The following is an 18,791-nucleotide window of genomic DNA, read 5'->3' as shown; positions in this document are numbered from 1 at the left end:
TCTAGTGAAAAGATAGGGAACAAAGGGTAGGAATAAAGGGTCAATTTTCAGAATGGAGAGAAGTCAATAGGGGTGTCCCCCAGGGACATCGATGAAGGGAGCTGTAGCTCACGAAAGCTTATGCTCAAATAAATTTGTTAGTCTCTAAGGTGCCACACGTCCTCCTTTGCACCTAGCAGCAGAGACTCTCAAACTTGCAACGTATTTCAGTAGCAAGCATACAGCAGAATCTCATAACTTCACACACACTAATGATATACAGATTTGGACAGAACAATGGGTTTCATCAGATCCTGACCTTTCATAAGCTATTTTACATGGCATGCTTTGTATGAAATGTAGCATAATTCTATGACAGGGGTCAATACAGGGGTTCCAGGGCGCTGCTTCAAGGTACAGAGTGCCACAAACTCCCACTGGATTTCAATAGGCGTGGGATGTCTAAGGCTCAGATGGTTTTCACCTCTTTACTCATTGCTTTAACCAGAATTGCAAAGCCTAGAGGCCAGATATTTGCAGGGGTTTAGGCACCTAAAGATCCACATAGGTGCCTAGTGGGATTTTCAAAAGCACCTTAGCAACTTAGGCACCAGACTCCTGCTGATTTCAGGTGCTTTTCTAATCCTGCCTTGCTAGGCCCAGATCCTCTGTGCCCCCAGTTGATCCAAGTAGCAGTGATGGGGGTGGAGGGAAGAGGAATGGGCATGGGCTGGGATCTGGGCAGTAAGGCAGGGTGTGAGTGTGCACGTGTGTGTGAGTACTTTTGGGCTCAGAGACAGGAGGTGAAGCTGTCGGACTATGATCTAGCTAGGGGTGCAATGCCCATTTGGGGACTGGGAAAGCAGAGGGGAAGAAAGGAGGCTCTGGGTAGTAGGAGGGACCAAGGAGACTCCAGATAGCAGCCCTGGAGAGGTCAGATGTGGCAGAAGCGGGAAACTGGAGATGGACTGGGGAGGGAAAGAGGCCTGTTGGGATGGAAGGAGCTGCAGAAGGCTCCAGGGACCAGTCCTCAAGGACAGGGAGTGTTGAGGACATGAGGTCGGGGTGGTCCAGAGACTGCTCGGGGCCAGGGGGTACAAGGCCAGGGTGGAGGCATAAAGCACTGCTGGGGGCAGGGGGCACAAGGCCCGGGTGAGGGCTGTGGAGGGGGCATGCCGCTCTAGCAGATGCTGCAGGACCCAGTCAGGCACTTACCAGTCAAGCTGCCCAGTTGCCAGGGCCCACAAGTCGTATAGAAAAAAGTTGCAAGATCTGGAAACCTACCTTGCAAGGAGTGACTTAAGGAGCAATGAAAACTGACCTCCTCAACCAAGCACTTGGAGATCTACTGGGGAAAAGAGCTCTGTGTTCTTATTAATTATTAATTATTATTATTGCAATGTTTTAAGGTTGCTACTGGTCCCTGAAAGACTCCCCCTACCACAGAGCTTCAGGGTCATGCCACGAAGGATCAGTCTGTGTTGAGAGGCATCACCATGCTATGATTCTGCAGCATCATAGCACAACGCCCAGGGAGCCTGCCCGAGGGAGCCACAAAGCTGCCCTTACGTGAAGACAAGCACAACTGGGCTGTCCAGTGCAGCAGTATTGTCCACCAATGCAGCAACACTGTGCCTTGGTGCAAAAATACCACCCACCCGTGCAACACTGCTGTGCACCAAAGCAGCAAGGCTATGCACTAGTGCAACCGTGCTCTGCTCTTTTATCAACCCCAGCGCTTCAATATCCAAGCCAGCACCAGCAAAAGCAGATCTGCCAGCTGCTAGCCCATGTGCAGAAGAGATAGTCAGAGAAACAACAGTGAACTGTTGAAAACAGCCTATAAGCATAAATGTGCCAGCTGGCTGCTTGTTCTTTTGAGGTTGCCTTTGGTTTATAAAGCTTTTTGTGTCTTCTCCGTTTCACAAATTACAGGTATTCTCTCTTTTCCCCTCCAGTTGCCTTTAATGTCTGCAACACGTTTTGAAGAGCGTTGTCCTCCATACAAATGTGAAGTGTTCTTTTTAAGTATCATGCCTTGTGTCTGATTGATATTCTTGGGTTATGGAATATTTAAACTAATATATAAAACTTTCTACTAGCCAGCCCTTGGTTTCCTTCTCCAATCTCCAGTTGGACCCGGGAGACAATAAAGCTTGCAATTCATCAGAGGGACAACGTGTTGGCATTTCCATAGTTATCAGCCTCTTCACTTTTTCCTTGGTAACTCCAGAAGCATCCTGTTGAACACATGCCTGTTCAGGGGTCAACATAAACTCATCACTATAGCGTTTAACAGCCAGGATCATCCGAATGAGGACCAATACTCAGGACTACACTTTACAATAAGAGGTATTCCTGCTATCAGGCCATTGCCAAGGCCTTTGTTTATTCCAAAGTCCCTGGAACAAAGTCTTCTGGCCCACTCTAGTCTGAAAGGGCCAGTACACGTCATTACACTGCAGCATGCATAGATCCACCCAAGCTAGCTTTGATCTAGCTAGCTCCAGCAACAATCGCCATGATAGCCATTATTATAGCAGACAGTCGTCTGTCTTGGATGGTTTAGACACAACAAATCCTGCATCTTGGCAGGGGGGTAGACCAGATGATGCTTGCAGTCTCTTCTAACCCTATGATTCTATGAAACTGAGGCAGCATGGGCTGTACATGTCCACCTGGGAGTCTCAGTATGTATATAAGTGGCATGCCAAGTCAACATATCAGTTTCACTGCAATATGTCAGGTATCTGTTCAGTGCCTGAAGCATTGCATGGTGGATTTACTCTGTGTGATTTATTACACACACTAATTAGCTAATGTTTGCACTGGTGGTGTGCAAAGGCAACGTGTCCTAAAGTGATATGCCTTATCGTTAAGAATGGATTCAGAATGTGAAGCATGTGTTTGAGTATGCAGGGCATGCATAGCATGAGGTCACATGCAAATTATAACGTGCCATTTGTGATTCTCAAATGAAAAGTCTGAAAATGTCACTGATGGTTCTCTAGAGACTGGATCTCATGATTTGAGATGGTTTGAAAACCGTTTTTTTACCGTGAAACTTTTTAACAAACATTTTTTAATTTTCACTGAAAATTTCTGAATTTGCAACAAAAACCAAATACCCACACAACAAATGTTTTCTTGGTTTCCAGGGAATTAAATTTAGTTTTTGTTACTTCCAATAAATAGACAAAAACGTTCAACAAAAATGGAAATTTTTGCAAAAATTTCATCAAAAAGGCATTTTTATTGAAAAATAGTTTTGATCTAAAAAACCCAACTCAGCTCTATGTTTGAAAAATTCCAGTTCTGACAAATCCCAATGTTGATAACTACATTTTATCTATTCTCATTTACACTTGAGCACCGAGGGCTTGATCCAAAGTTCATTAATATAAATGGGACTATTTCCATTCATTTGAAAGAACTTTGAATCAGCTCCCACTTGAATAATTGGGCCAGGCCCTTGGCTGGTGTAGATCAATGTAACTCTGCTGATTTCACTAGAATAAAAACAATTTAAAAACCCAAATTCTGTCCAAAATGGCTTTTGATGGAAAAATTTTGACTAACTCAAACAGCAATAACAACAACCAAATGGGTCAGGGGTGGGATTCCATGAAACTCTTTCGGGAGCCCAAAATCTGGCCTGATATGGTCTGCACAGGATAACCCACGGCCTATGTTAACATATCACGGCAGTGTTTGAAAGCACCTCCGTTTATAGTCACTGCCTTGAACACCGAGGTCAGCAGAAGAGAAAATCAGTCACATTAATTCCAAAATAGTTTCAGGGGATGGGGTGAGATGAGCTGAATGTCGTTGTCACTCTGGCAGGACTAAACTCAGTGACGACCCCACCTGACAATAGTGGGGAGGAAGACGCAGATTGAGGGCAACGGCCTCAGCAGATGTTACTGAGCATGGCTTAGTCCGTGTAAATATGCTCAGTATAAGCCAAGCAGCAACTTGGGTGGGCACATGACCCTACCAGACTCCCCCCCCGCCAATTCCTGTTCAGTGCGGCTCAGCTTCACATTTCGTTAAAAACCAACCCGTAACATGAGAGGCACCATCGTCTGGGGCAGTGGTTTTCAACCTTTGGTCCACGGACACCTGGGGTCCGCCTACTCTATCGAAGATTTCCAAAGGGGTCCGCATCTCCATTCAAAAATTTTTAGGGGTCCACAAATGTAAAAAGGTTGAAAACCACTGGTCTAGGGGACTGGGCCTGGGGCTGGGAGCTAGATATCCTTGTGTGTTGGCTCTGCCAGTGACTCGTCTGGGCTCCTAGGCAGGTCAGCCAGTTCTGTCCCCGATTGCCATCCACATGCGCTGGAGCTACTAATTACATTATCAAGTGATATAGGAGTCAGCAGCATGGGATAATGTACTGGGAATGTGGGACACCGGATTTCTGCACCTGTCTCTTCCCGTGACTCACTAGTAGCAGGGCACTTACCACTTCTGTGCCTCAGTCTACCCATTTGTAAAATGGAGAAATAAATTCCTTCTGATCTGCCTCACGCAGCGTATTTGAGGGTTACGCAAATCAAATGCTTTGATCATCTACACTACTCAGAAATTATTGCTGATCAGAAATAGTCAACTCACAATGCCGGACACGGGGAACTGCAAACAAACGCGGGCTTGTTTTGATTGTCAATAATTAAGTGCTCATTCCCCGGGGATATCTCATTTCAAAGAGAGCTCCGAGCTGTATAAAAACTCTTGCATCCCACTGCTCCTGACACACTCAGCTTCACCTCTTCTCAACGGTCCTTGTTGGTCAATAGGGTAAGTCAGATTATACTGATCCTCTTTGCTGTTCATTAGAAATATCCTTAACATATATTTCTTTTCTAGATCAGAGTCTACAACTCCCTGTGCCTGGGTTCAAATGCTAGAGCCAAGTTTTCCTTGTGTAGCTGGGTCCATATGCAAATGCGAAGGGCATTCATGTCTCCGATGCAGCATAGAGAATGCGTTACGGGTCCTAAGGATAAATGGTTAGGAGCTGAAGGATGGGGCCCTGAGAGGTCAGAGCACCACAGGGCTGCCTCGAGAAGAGAGCTCCAACACGTTTGCGTGGGGGAGAATTGGCGCAATGCCCTGTGGCTGATTCTGATCCCCAGCTGCATGTGGCTGGGGAAATCCATTTCAGCGTAAACCTAGAGAGGGCATCTTGGAAGAAGCTGGCCATTCCCCAGATGCGGGTGTTGAGATCACCTTTAGATTTGTCGCTTTCAAGTTAAGAACCCCTGGCCCATGTGAGGGGTATAAAAGCAGGGATTTCTATCTGAAGAGAGTAAATGGAAATTCAAGGGCTTATCCCATGTGATCTGTTTCTTTCAGCTTCATCTAGGCTGCAGAATGATTTACTCTTCTGGAAGGGAATCCTACTTCAACAGGAACTCCACCTGGTATGACCCTGCGGGCTCCTGGCTGGACACCCGGCGCACCCCCTTCACCTATGCTTATAGCACCTGCTGCAGCAGTGGTTGTGGGCCAAGGGGAGGCCATGATAACCGATGCTACGAGTATCGAAGATCGGGCTGTGCTGAGAATTGCCACGGGTCATCAGGGTCGTGCCATGGCAGTGGAGGCCACTGCTGTGTCAGGAGGCCATCGTACTTCCATGGATCCTCCGGAGGATGCCACGGCCATGGGTGGTCGGTCTGTTCTGAGCGGTCCTGCCACAGTTCTGGATCGTCATGCCACGGTTCTGGATCATCATGCCACGGTTCTGGATCGTCATGCCACGGTACCTCTGGAGCATGCCACAGTGCACCAATTTATGTGAAGCCAAAGCAACATGTGCAACAGTGCTGCCCTCCAGTGCAGAAGTGCTGTCCACCAATGCAACAGTGCTGTCTTCCAGTGAAAAAGTGCTGAATACCAGGGGCAAAGTGTCTTCCAAGTCAACAGCTGCAAAATCAAGTGGGCAAAATTCCATCACGGCAGCTGAAGTGACAGCGACAAGTTACAACAATGAATCTCCTGCTCTCATGACGTTGCCTTACATTTATACAGCTTGGCATGACCTGTTTCATTCACAAGTTGCACTCTCTCTGTTGTTTTGATTATTATAATCAGTTAATGCTTGTAATGCGCTTTGAAGAGTTAACCCACTGTATAAGTGTGAAATCTTATCATTAAGGGCTGTTTCTGCTGGATCGGTTATATTCTTGGGCTATGCAGTGTGAAATATTTTCTGCTGGGATAATTTCACACACTACCTTCCCACTTCGGTGTCCACTTGTAGATGTGAAGACAATAAAACTTACAATTCATGAGCATCCCATTGTCTTGCTGTTTCTCCTCTCATTTATTTCCACCATAACCTTTCCTTTTCGGAATATTTTTGCTCTCTTTCATGAAGAAATGGCTACAGTGCGCCAATCTGCTTAGAAATCAAAGGTCTAGTTCCTCAGCCGGTGTAAACTGGCATTGCTCCATATACTTAAGTGCAGCAAGGCCAATTCATACCATGTGAGGATCTGTCCATACACAATTATTTGTCTACAGTGCTCGTTTAATATCCAGAAGGAAAAAGTCATTATTCAGTGAAAGGAATGTTAACTGTCTTGGGAATCAATTTCATAGGAAACCCAGGAATTAAAATGTCCTATCAAGAATCCATCCCATTCCATTCATCTGATAGATAGATAGATAGATAGATAGATAGATAGATAGATAGATAGATACTAAGCCCATTATTTCCGGAATTTCTCTCTGAGTCCTGAAAAAAATGCAGTTTCTCTTTTCCCCAATTTTGCCCAGTCCTGTTCAGTGACGACTGCAGTCAGATTTAGAACTCCTGAACCAGACATCGGCAGGATTCCCATTCAGTTCACTGGAAGCTCTCTGAGGCCAGCACAGGCCTATACAGATACAATTGCACCTTTTCTGACTGGCCTGGTACAGGAAAACGTCCACAAACGTTCTTTAGCAATAGAACAGGGATATGCTTTGAAGGCACAGAGAACACAGGGAAGAAGCCAGACTTCAGAGACATTGGTCCGGATTCTCGGCTGGGGTAAATCAGGGTAATTCTATGGACTTCTGCCAAGGCCACATCCCGCCAGCTGGAGATCTGGCCCACATTTTTCATTCTTCTTTTAAGGCCACCCAAAAGCTGTAGGCTTGAAACAGATTGTGAAGAAAGGTCCAGAAAGGGGACTCAAGACTTAGTAAAACAAGTAGCTTTTCAGTGGGAGAGTACGGATGGTGTCCCACAAAGAACAGGTGCTGTGGTCCGAAAGTACAGATCTCTAACATCAGTAACTCCACCTAACATACAGTTATGCATTCGGATTACTAGGTCCCCCAACATAGTTTGCCCAGCAAGTGAAAAATCCTATGCCATATCCAACAGAGCCTGCCTGGAGAAATTAGGCACAGAGGATGTAACCTAATTAGCCTGGTACTTGGCCAGAATCCTAAAGCTATACCCAACCTGCTTGGAGAACTGTTCTATGCGGGAGACAAAGGTGAGTGAGACAATAGCTCGTATTGGACCAACTGAGTATCAAGGCTGGGGTTTGGCCGCAGGTGCAAACACACACGTGCTGAGAGCTGGGCGTTTCCCATGTGAGGTCACTCGGCTGCATTAAAGATCATTTATCAAGCTGGCAAACCTCCTCTCTTGAGGATTTCCCAGGACGGGAGGCCTGTCTGAGACAGATGCTCTAGTCAAACACAAGCTATGGGGCTCAGTACGGGAGTTACGAACACCACAGTTACGAACTGACCAGTCAACCACACACCGCATTTGGAACCGGAAGTCCACGATCAGGCAGCAGCAAAGACAACAAAAGCCAATACAGTACAGTCCTGTGTTAACATAAGAAGGGTCATACTGGGTCAGACCAAAGATTCATCTCGCCCAGTATCCTGTCTATCAACAGCAGCCAGTGCCAGGTGCCCCAGAGGGAAGGAACAGAACAGGGAATCATCAAGTGATCCATCCCCTGTCGCCCACTCCCAGCTTCTGGCAAACAGAGGCTAGGGACACCATCTCTGCCCAGCCTGGCTAGTAGCCATCGATGGACCTGTCCTCCATGAACTTATCTACTTCTTTTTTGAACCCTGTTATAGTCTTGGCCTTCACAACATCCTCTGGCAAGGAGTTCCACAGGTTGACTGTGCGTTCCGTGAAGAAATACTTCCTTTTGTTTGCTTTAAATCTGCTGCCCATTCATTTCATTTGGTGATCCCTAGTTGTTGTGTTATGAAAAGGAGTAAATAGCACTTCCTGATTTACTTTCTCACATCAGTCATGATTTTATAGACCTCTATCATATCCCCCCTTAGTCGTCTCTTTGCCGAGCTGAAAAGTCCCAGTTTTATTAATCTCTCCTCATACGGAAGCCGTTCCATACCCCTAAACATAAACTACTAAAAAAATAAAAGGAAAGCCTAACAAAAAGATTTGACAAGGGAAGGAAACTGTTTCTGTGCTTGTTTCATTTAAATTAAGATGGTTAAAAGCAGCATTTTTCTTCTACCTAGTAAGGTTTCAAAGCTGCATTAAGTCAATAGTCAATGGTAAACTTTTGAAAGAACCACCAGAACGTTTTGTTCAGCGTTACAAACATTTCAGAGTTACGAACAACCTTCATTCCCGAGGTGTTCGTAACTCTGAGGTTCTACTGTCACTGGGTGGGTTTCTTGGGCCTGTGTTATGCAGGAGGTCAAACTAGATGATCAAATTGTCCCTGCTGGCTTTAAAATCTAGGAATCTCTGAAATAATCTTCCCCAGAGTCTTAGATCCTGAGATCCTTGGAACAGGGACTGTTTCCTCTTCTGTATCTTTTATGACACAGAGCACACTGACAGCATCCAACAAATAAGAACAGTCATTCTTAATATGACTGAGCTGTGAGAAGGAAGGAAATCTAAGGGGAGGGAAATTCCCAGACAATCCACTGCAACTCATTCTGGGTCACCCAATACACACGGCCACCTACAGGACCCATGAAGTTTTATAGTTGTCAGATGCTTAAAATGGTAGCCAGTTTCTGGAAAGAAGGGAACCTATACCCCAGGCATAAGACAGGTCTGGCAAGATCTCAGGGCGGGTGGTTGCAATGGGAAAATTAACACACCATGTTAAAACCCAATGAAATGGGCAAAGAGAAAGGAAGTCGCTTGGCAAACAACCTAACTAGTTTTAAGCTGGGTCTTGTTAAATTAACGGGATTGCATGATGGTGTGGCCTGCAATAGGAGAAACAGGACTTGATGACTCAGAAGGTCCTTCCGGGCCTGTGTTTCTATGAAACCTGGCTGTCATTTTGCAAGGTTTTCTCATTCACCAGCTGCCAACGTAACACTGACCAACCCCAGTTGTCAGCGGGCGGGCGGGTGGGATCGAACCTGGAACTTCTGGAGCTTAATGCATGAGCCAAAAGCCACATGGCCCTTAGCTAAGGCTGTAGAGCAGACTCATTAATCTCTCTCTAAGTGGTCTTGGTGCCATTAGATGGGACAGAACACCACACCCAGGAGGTGTTTGGGTTACACCAACACTCAACACTTCTGGCCACACCCTGAGCCAATGTAAACTGGCACCAGTCCACCAACTTCAGAAGAGCTATGCCAATTCACACCAGCTAAGAGGCTGGCCCATTGTCTTCAATGGAGTCATGCTGGTTTATGCCAGCTGAGGATCTGGCCCTTAGCTCTGAGTGCCAGAGAAATGGGAGGGTTTGTGTGTGCTCGGAGTTATCACCGTAATAGAAAAGGGAGCTCCAATGCCTCATTCTGAGGGCAACAATCTGTCGTCACTGAAACAGGGTTTGTCCCGGCACCAGGCCTTTGAACCACTTTCATCCCACTTCAAGCCAATTTTGCGGACTTAGAGGTTCATGTAGGCCTTCTGCTGCACAGATGTGAATTTCACCCCTAGGGCTTGATTCTGATCCATTGATTTGACCCATTGGCTTCCGTGGAGGTACAACAGAGATTAATTTGGCTGGCATTCCTCCCTTTCAAGTCTTTCAAGGCTTGACACACCTATGACCAACTCAACTTGCATGACTGCTACTCACGCTCTAAGAGCCTATCCTATGCCTACACTTGTTGCCTTAATTATTCCTTTCTCTCTTTCATCCATTCACATCCTGGAATTGTTTTTTTTCCAAACTGGCTCTGCCCCAAATCCTTTCTCGACAAAACCACTTACCTGATCCGCCCCACCAATAAGAAAAGACAAAATGGTCCCAAAAGACCTTCCCCATTGGCTTACCTTCCCATCACTCAGTGACTTGGGATGCCACCATTTTGGGGTGCTCAGCATGAGAGACCTGAAAGGAGCCCAATTTTTAGCAAGTGGCTGAGCTGCCTCCCTCTGAAAATCTAGCCTCTTGAAGGTGTCTTAGATGGGACACCCTAAAACGGAAGCAACCATAATCACTAGTTGCCTTCCACGGCTGTCGTCCTGGAGCTCAATTCCAAAGCAGTGCCCCAGTGTGTTGCTAGAGGGCGCTGTTGCGCTGAAGGTGCCAGAGCTTTTGATGGAAACATTTTGACTAGGTCCAACAGCAATAACAACAACCAAATGGGTCAGGGGTGGGATTCCATGAAACTCTTTCGGGAGCCCAAAATCTGGCCTGATATGGTCTGCACAGGATAACCCACGGCCTATGTTAACATATCACAGCAGTGTTTGAAAGCACCTCCTTTTATAGTCACTGCCTTGAACACCGAGGTCAGCAGAAGAGAAAATCAGTCACATTAATTCCAAAATAGTTTCAGGGGATGGGGTGAGACGATCTGAATGTCCTTATCACTCTGGCGGGACTAAACTCAGTGACGACCCCACCTGCCGAGAGTGGGGAGGAAGACGCAGATTGAGGGCAACGGCCTCAGCAGATGTTACTGAGCATGGCTTAGTCCGTGTAAATATACTCAGTATAAGCCAAGCAGCAACTTGGGTGGGCACGTGACCCTACCAGACTCCCCCCCAGCCCCTGGTCCATTTCTCACCTCTGACTAAAATTGTAAACTTCTGGACAGTCCAGGCCATGGACTGAGGACTCGGTACAGTCAATGGGACTCAGAAATCAAACCCCCCCACAAAAGAAAAACCTCACTCAAAGTTTTGCAAAACTGAAACCAAAACCCACCTCACTTTTGATCCAACCCCTCCATCAATTCCTGTTCAGTGCGGCTCAGCTTCACATTTCGTTAAAAACCAACCCGTAACATGAGAGGCACCATCGTCTGGGGCAGTGGTTTTCAACCTTTGGTCCACGGACACCTGGGGTCCGCCTACTCTGTCGAAGATTTCCAAAGGGGTCCGTATCTCCATTCAAAAATTTTTAGGGGTCCACAAATGTAAAAAGGTTGAAAACCACTGGTCTAGGGGACTGGGCCTGGGGCTGGGAGCTAGATATCCTTGTGTGTTGGCTCTGCCAATGGCTCGTCTGGGCTCCTAGGCAGGTCAGCCAGTTCTGTCCCCGATTGCCATCCACATGCGCTGGAGCTACTAATTACATTATCAAGTGATATAGGAGTCAGCAGCATGGGATAATGTACTGGGAATGTGGGACACCGGATTTCTGCACCTGTCTCTTCCCGTGACTCACTAGTAGCAGGGCACTTACCACTTCTGTGCCTCAGTCTACCCATTTGTAAAATGGAGAAATAAATTCCTTCTGATCTGCCTCACGCAGCGTATTTGAGGATTACGCAAATCAAATGCTCTGATCATCTACACTACTCAGAAATTATTGCTGATCAGAAATAGTCAACTCACAATGCCGGACATGGGGAACTGCAGACAAACGCGGGCTTGTTTTGATTGTCAATAATTAAGTGCTCATTCCCCGGGGATCTCTCATTTCAAAGAGAGCTCCGAGCTGTATAAAAACTCTTGCATCCCACTGCTCCTGACACACTCAGCTTCACCTCTTCTCGACGGTCCTTGTTGGTCAATAGGGTAAGTCAGATTATACTGATCCTCTTTGCTGTTCATTAGAAATATCCTTAACATATATTTTTTTTCCAGATCAGAGTCTACAATTCCCTGTGCCTGGGTTCGAATGCTAGAGCCAAGTTTTCCTTGTGTAGCTGGGTCCATATGCAAATGCGAAGGGCATTCATGTCTCCGAGGCAGCGTACAGAATGCGTTACGGGTCCTAAGGATAAATGGTTAGGGACTGAAGGATGGGGTGCTGAGAGGTCAGAGCACCACAGGGCTGCCTCGAGAAGAGAGCTCCAACACGTTTGCGTGGGGGAGAATTGGCGCAATGCCCTGTGGCTGATTCTGATCCCCAGCTGCATGTGTCTGGGGAAATCCATTTCAGCGTAAACCTAGAGAGGGCATCTTGGAAGAGACTGGCCATTCCCCAGATGCGGGTGTTGAGATCACCTTTAGATTTGTCGCTTTCAAGTTAAGAACCCCTGCCCCGTGTGAGGGGTATAAAAGCAGGGATTTCTATCTGAAGAGAGTAAATGGAAATTCAAGGGCTTATCCCATGTGATCTGTTTCTTTCAGCTTCACCTAGGCTGCAGAATGATTTACTCTTCTGGAAGGGAATCCTACTTCAACAGGAACTCCACCTGGTATGACCCTGCGGGCTCCTGGCTGGACACCCGGCGCACCCCCTTCACCTATGCTTATAGCACCTGCTGCAGCAGTGGTTGTGGGCCAAGGGGAGGCCATGATAACCGATGCTACGAGTATCGACGATCGGGCTGTGCTGAGAATTGCCACGGGTCATCAGGGTCGTGCCATGGCAGTGGAGGCCACTGCTGTGTCAGGAGGCCATCGTACTTCCATGGATCCTCCGGAGGATGCCACGGCCATGGGTGGTCGGTCTGTTCTGAGCGGTCCTGCCACAGTTCTGGATCGTCATGCCACGGTTCTGGATCGTCATGCCACGGTTCTGGATCGTCATGCCACGGTACCTCTGGAGCATGCCACAGTGCACCAATTTATGTGAAGCCAAAACAACATGTGCAACAGTGCTGCCCTCCAGTGCAGAAGTGCTGTCCACCAATGCAACAGTGCTGTCTTCCAGTGAAAAAGTGCTGAATACCAGGGGCAAAGTGTCTTCCAAGTCAACAGCTGCAAAATCAAGTGGGCAAAATTCCATCACGGCAGCTGAAGTGACAGCGACAAGTTACAACAATGAATCTCCTGCTCCCATGACGTTGCCTTACATTTATACAGCTTGGCATGACCTGTTTCATTCACAAGTTGCACTCTCTCTGTTGTTTTGATTATTATAATCAGTTAATGCTTGTAATGCGCTTTGAAGAGTTAACCCACTGTATAAGTGTGAAATCTTATCATTAAGGGCTGTTTCTGCTGGATCGGTTATATTCTTGGGCTATGCAGTGTGAAATATTTTCTGCTGGGATAATTTCACACACTACCTTCCCGCTTCGGTGTCCACTTGTAGATGTGAAGACAATAAAACTTACAATTCATGAGCATCCCATTGTCTTGCTGTTTCTCCTCTCATTTATTTCCAGCATAACCTTTCCTTTTCGGAATATTTTTGCTCTCTTTCATGAAGAAATGGCCACAGTGCGCCAATCTCCTTAGAAATCAAAGGTCTTGTTCCTCAGCTGGTGTAAACTGGCATTGCTCCATATACTTAAGTGCAGCAAGGCCAATTCATACCATGTGAGGATCTGCCCATACACAATTATTTGTCTACAGTGCTCATTTAATATCCAAAAGGAAAAAGTCATTATTCAGTGAAAGGAATGTTAACTGTCTTGGGAATCAATTTCATAGGAAACCCAGGAATTAAAATGTCCTATCAAGAATCCATCCCATTCCATTCATCTGATAGATAGATAGATAGATAGATAGATAGATAGATAGATAGATAGATACTAAGCCCATTATTTCCGGAATTTCTCTCTGAGTCCTGATAAAAATGCAGTTTCTCTTTTCCCCAGTTTTGCCCAGTCCTGTTCAGTGACGACTGCAGTCAGATTTAGAACTCCTGAACCAGACATGAGCAGGATTCCCATTCAGTTCACTGGAAGCTCTCTGAGGCCCAGCACAGGCCTATACAGATACCATTGCACCTTTTCAGACTGGCCTGGTACAGGAAAAAGTCCACAAACGTTCTTTAGCAATAGAACAGGGATATGCTTTGAAGGCACAGAGAACACAGGGAAGAAGCCAGACTTCAGAGACATTGGTCCGGATTCTCGGCTGGGGTAAATCAGGGTAACTCTATGGACTTCTGCTAAGGCCACATCCCGCCAGCTGGAGATCTGGCCCACATTTTTCATTCTTCTTTTAAGGCCACCCAAAAGCTGTAGGCTCGAAATAGATTGTGAAGAAAGGTCCAGAAAGGGGACTCAAGACTTAGTAAAACAAGTAGGTCCTATCTACAGGTGGTCACTGATGGGTGCAGAGAGCCTATACATCTCTTCCATCTTCAAGCTTGCACAACAAAGTCGGCCAGGCCAATCACTTTTTAATCAGATCATTGCCGACCTAGTCCAGCTAAAAAGAATCCCAGTTATAACAAACGGGCATCTTGGCTGTCAAGAGAGACATAACCAAGCACCTCCAGAGCTAGGAGAATCACCCCCTACAGAATAAAGGAATGGATTAAGACCTTGATCCAGCGCCCATGGACATGAAAGAAAAGAGATCCCTTAGGCATTGCATCAAGTCCTAACATGCTCTGTGAATGAGACAGACGGGAACACAACACATCCACTGAATAGTGGGTTACAGTTACACCCTTGAAATTTCTGGGGTTTGGATATATGGTGCCTGCAACCAAACTGTCCTAAAATTCGTGGGTTTGAATCAGTAACCAGAGCAATGAGTCTTAAGGTATGTCTGTGCTATAGCTGCAGTTTCGGCCACCGTAGCACCAGAGCATAGAAGCTTCCTACAGCCACAAAAGAGTTTTTTTTCCATGGATGTAGCATGGAGAAGGAGCTCCATCACCCTGGCCATGTCTACTCCAGGGTTAGGTCGACCTAACTATGGTGCTCAGTGCATGAAATAGTTCACAGTCCTGAGCAACATGGCAAGGTTGATCTACTTCTTAAGGGTAGACCAAGCCTTTGCCAACCCCAAAATCTCCATTTTTCCCCATCCCTGCCTGCAAGTCACACAAGACGTGACTGGCAATTCACATTTTCATGAAGCAATGAGAAAAAATGGAGGGTCTACAGAAGAGATATTGATCTCCCTATAAAACCATGACTCCATTCAGCATTATAATAATTTGGGTCAGGGAACAAACAAGTCACCATTGCCAGGTTGTGTCTCTCTCATCAAGCACTTACAGAGGGGAAAGTTCTCTAAGGCCCAGATTTTTAAAGGAATTTAGGCACCAAAGTTTCCATGGAATACCTATAAATACCTTTAAAAATCTGGGTCTACATTCCTAGCTATTACCCTGTATATAAATACAGTCATCCTGTAATACCACCCATTGGGCAGTTATTTATTGTAACACCCCTTTTAATTACATTAATGAGAGATTGCAAAATTACACATCAGTTCCATAACCTGCTTACATACTGAACATTCTCTTATACAACCCTAAACTCTTTATCTCTGATATAGAGTAACACCAACTCTTTTGGTTCTTTGTTTCTTTTAATTAACAGACATGTCAGTTGCTTCTGCCTATCTCCCTATCTCCTTCTGTCGAACTTATGAATTTAAATTAATGCCCATCACCGTAGTATCTGGACTTTCCTAAAATTCAGGGTTTTGGACAAGCAGATTCATGAGTTATAGCAAACCCAATTCCAAACAGCACTGCCTTTATTCCTATGCCTCCCTGTTCGTCTCACCAGCTGTGGGTGGAATTAACAAGTTTATAGAGCAATGAGAGAAAAGCAAGGCATATGGGAGCGCTATTGATCTACCTACAAAACAATGAGACAAACCAGCAAAGCAAGATTTTGAGTAATCAGTGCAGGCTTGAGATGATAAACAAACAAGTCACCATTGCCAGGTTGTATCTCACTTCCGGCAAGATAGATAAGATATACTATAAAAGGTCTGGGACCCCAGTGCTCTTCACTCACTTCACTTCAATTCTCTTTGCACATTCCTGCTGGTGAATAAGGTAAGTCCGATTCTCCCAATTCTCTTTGGCTCTTAATGGAAAATAACGGGATTTGCAGTTTCAGCTGCAAAACTTCATGCTGACCATATTTTTTGCATTACTTTATGCTCCTCATCTGGTGTAGCCACTCCCCGTCTCTTGTCTTTGACCTCGGTTCCAATGCTCTTCAGAGTAGGGATCATCTTTGTCTTCTATGCTTGCACAGCACCTAGCACAATGGAGCTCTGGGCCATGACAGGGGACCTCAGCGATAATACAGGACAAATAATAAATAAAAAAAATAACTGGAAAAATATAAGGGGATACATTTTAATGGATCTGTGTTGATAGACACCAGCTGAGGATGTGGTGCACTGAATCTGGCTCTGGACTCTAATTGTGTACACAAACTTCTCGCTGATTACTTCAGCCTTTTCATTCTGGGACACTCGTTATGGGGAATCTGCTAAATATTGCGGTGCCCAAAGGGGAGAGCAGACAGCATTATGCTGCTGTAGAAGAAAGGGAGAGAAGCTTATCTATGGAGTACTAGCAGTATCTATTGTCTCTCTACTAGGGGATGAGATGGATGAGATGGGAGCCTCCTAGATAACTTCTCATTTCCTCCTTGGGGATCAGAACTTTCAGGCTGAAAAGCCTCCTGGCTTCTCCAGTCAACATTTCAGAAAGCAACTTCTTCTATATTCCGTGCTGGAAGGAAGCTGGCTTTCCATAATGGTTCCTCTTGTCTTCGCATGCACTGAGGGATGGCTGTCTCTTTCTTTCAGGGTTACCCAAGCTGCAGAAAGATGTGCTCCCGCCAGGAGAAAGACCACTGCCACAAACAAGACCACTGCCACAGCAGTGGATCCTCTTGCCATGGGAGCGGAGGATCCTCTTGCCACAGCGGTGGGTCTTCTTGCCATAGTAGTGGAGGTTCATCTTGCCACGGTGGTGGATCTTCTTGCCACGGGAAACCACAGCAGCACTGCCAACAACAGCAGCAGCAGAAGATCTGCAAGGTGCCCTGCCAGAAGCTGAAGTAACTGGGCTCAGCATGGATCAAGGCAAAAACACACAGAATGTCAAACCCATTGCCAGCTCCCTGCGTGCTCTCCTGAGCTTGTCTTGAATTTGTAAAGCTTTGCATGCCCTTGTTTCACTATCGGCCACTGCAAATTCTCTCTTCTCTTCTCAGTTGGTCTTGTATCTCTGATGTTCTTATCCGCACATGTGAGAAATACGATCTGTACCTTGACACGGGGATAATTGTACCCCTCGACTCGTTGCTTTGGTCTCCAGTTGTACATCTGAGACATTAAAATGTAGAGTTCACGAGAGTTCCCCTGTCCTGGTGTTTCCTTAATCCTCACTCTCTTGTCACCACACAGCAAATTCGCCTCTCACTGGGAAATCATCCTCTGTCTGTACAAACGATAGCTCTAAGGCACCGCTGCGCTGAGATACCAACTGGTGGGGTAGCCAGGTTCCACATTCTGTTCCCCCTTCTGACCTCTTTCCCTCACCAGCCCAAAGACAAAATAGAGGAAATTCATGAGGGGATTCAGGTGCCTGCTGCAGGAGCTCTCAACCCCACATTTGCCCAATGTGCCCCCCACTGCCCGCAGCCCATACCTGTCCTTTCTACCCAGCCCCCACCCTCAGCCCTGGCCCCACGTCTCACTGTCCCCCCGCCGCCACAAGACTTCTGTCCCCCCCGAGCGTCCCCCCTGAGCCTCCTGCAGGTCCAATGCCTGGGGTGCCTCACTGGGGTCCCTCCTCTTGTTTCTGGTCTGTGGGGTTCTTCATTTGCCTCTCATCTCCTCACACCTGGTGTTGCAGAAAGGAGAGAGGCTGGCAGAGGAAGGGGGGCTGGAAGGACCAGAGGAGATTTAAGATATTCCCCTCCCCTCTTTGAGAGTGCTGTGGGCTCATGAGAACAGAGAACAGAGCACTCCCTGCCTCTGGCAGCGCCCTGATTGGCTCCTCTTTCCAAGGAAGACGGGCAGTGGACAGGCAGCCAATCAGAGGTGGAAGGGGAGGGTTCCCCGAGGTAAGGCAGTAATTCACAAAAGGGCTGGAGTGAGAATCTCCTAACTAGACAGGCTCCAGCCCCGACCAGAATTCCACAACTGGGGGAAAAGTCAGACCCACTGGCAACACCATGACAGCGGCAAGGAGAGACCCGTTGGTTAAGCAACCAATGGGCATCTGACACCAAGGATGCTCCAAGATTTGAAACCAATCCCCTTTCTTCCCTGGAGGGGTCGTAGCATCATCAAAATGGCTCGGAACGTAAAACATCAGGGAGGGAGCCGGTCCCTGGCTACTGCAGGAGATTCACAGATCCACAGGCAAAGAGCAGCTGCGATAGTCCGAGCCCAACCCTTCCATCCCCACAATTCTCTATTGAAATCTCCTCTCCGGTTCTTCTGTATTTACCGTGGCTCAAAGAAAATGCTACAGCAACGTTCTGCCACTTCCCAGCTCAGTTCACCCCTCTGCTCCGTAGCTCCCCTTCTTCAAAATGGCGATAATATAACACGTCGTCTCTCACGGCCTTGGGCTTTCTTGTTTCTCGAGATCCCATGGTCTTCAATCCAGCAGCTATTTCTCACCAGGTTCAGAGTTCCAGTAGAAAAGGAGAGAGCCAAGCCAGTGCACCATTCAGGCATTATGCATTCCCCTCGGTAGAAATCTCCCTCTCAGGAAGCTCGGCCTGAACGAATTGTTCTCTAAGGCCCCGATTTA

At 46.7% G+C, this 18,791-nt stretch overlaps 2 protein-coding genes across 2 annotated transcripts; both read left to right on the top strand.

The window, feature by feature from the left end:
- The first annotated feature begins 5,358 nt into the window (after window positions 1-5,358).
- Window positions 5,359-5,958, top strand: LOC122463783 (keratin-associated protein 5-1-like). Its single transcript, XM_043535570.1, has 2 exons — window positions 5,359-5,784; window positions 5,887-5,958. The coding sequence occupies exons 1-2, from the start codon at window positions 5,359-5,361 to the stop codon at window positions 5,956-5,958; spliced, it is 498 nt and encodes a 165-aa protein (XP_043391505.1).
- A 6,550-nt stretch (window positions 5,959-12,508) lies between these two features.
- Window positions 12,509-13,030, top strand: LOC114019327 (keratin-associated protein 5-1-like). The gene has a single exon (XM_027821490.3). It carries the CDS (start codon window positions 12,509-12,511, stop codon window positions 13,028-13,030), a length of 522 nt encoding a protein of 173 aa, XP_027677291.2.
- Window positions 13,031-18,791: the final 5,761 nt, after the last annotated feature.

Source organism: Chelonia mydas, chromosome 24 (assembly GCF_015237465.2).
Source record: "Chelonia mydas isolate rCheMyd1 chromosome 24, rCheMyd1.pri.v2, whole genome shotgun sequence".
In the NCBI taxonomy this organism is placed as follows: domain Eukaryota; kingdom Metazoa; phylum Chordata; order Testudines; family Cheloniidae; genus Chelonia; species Chelonia mydas.
This window is presented reverse-complemented; position numbering and strand designations above follow the sequence as displayed.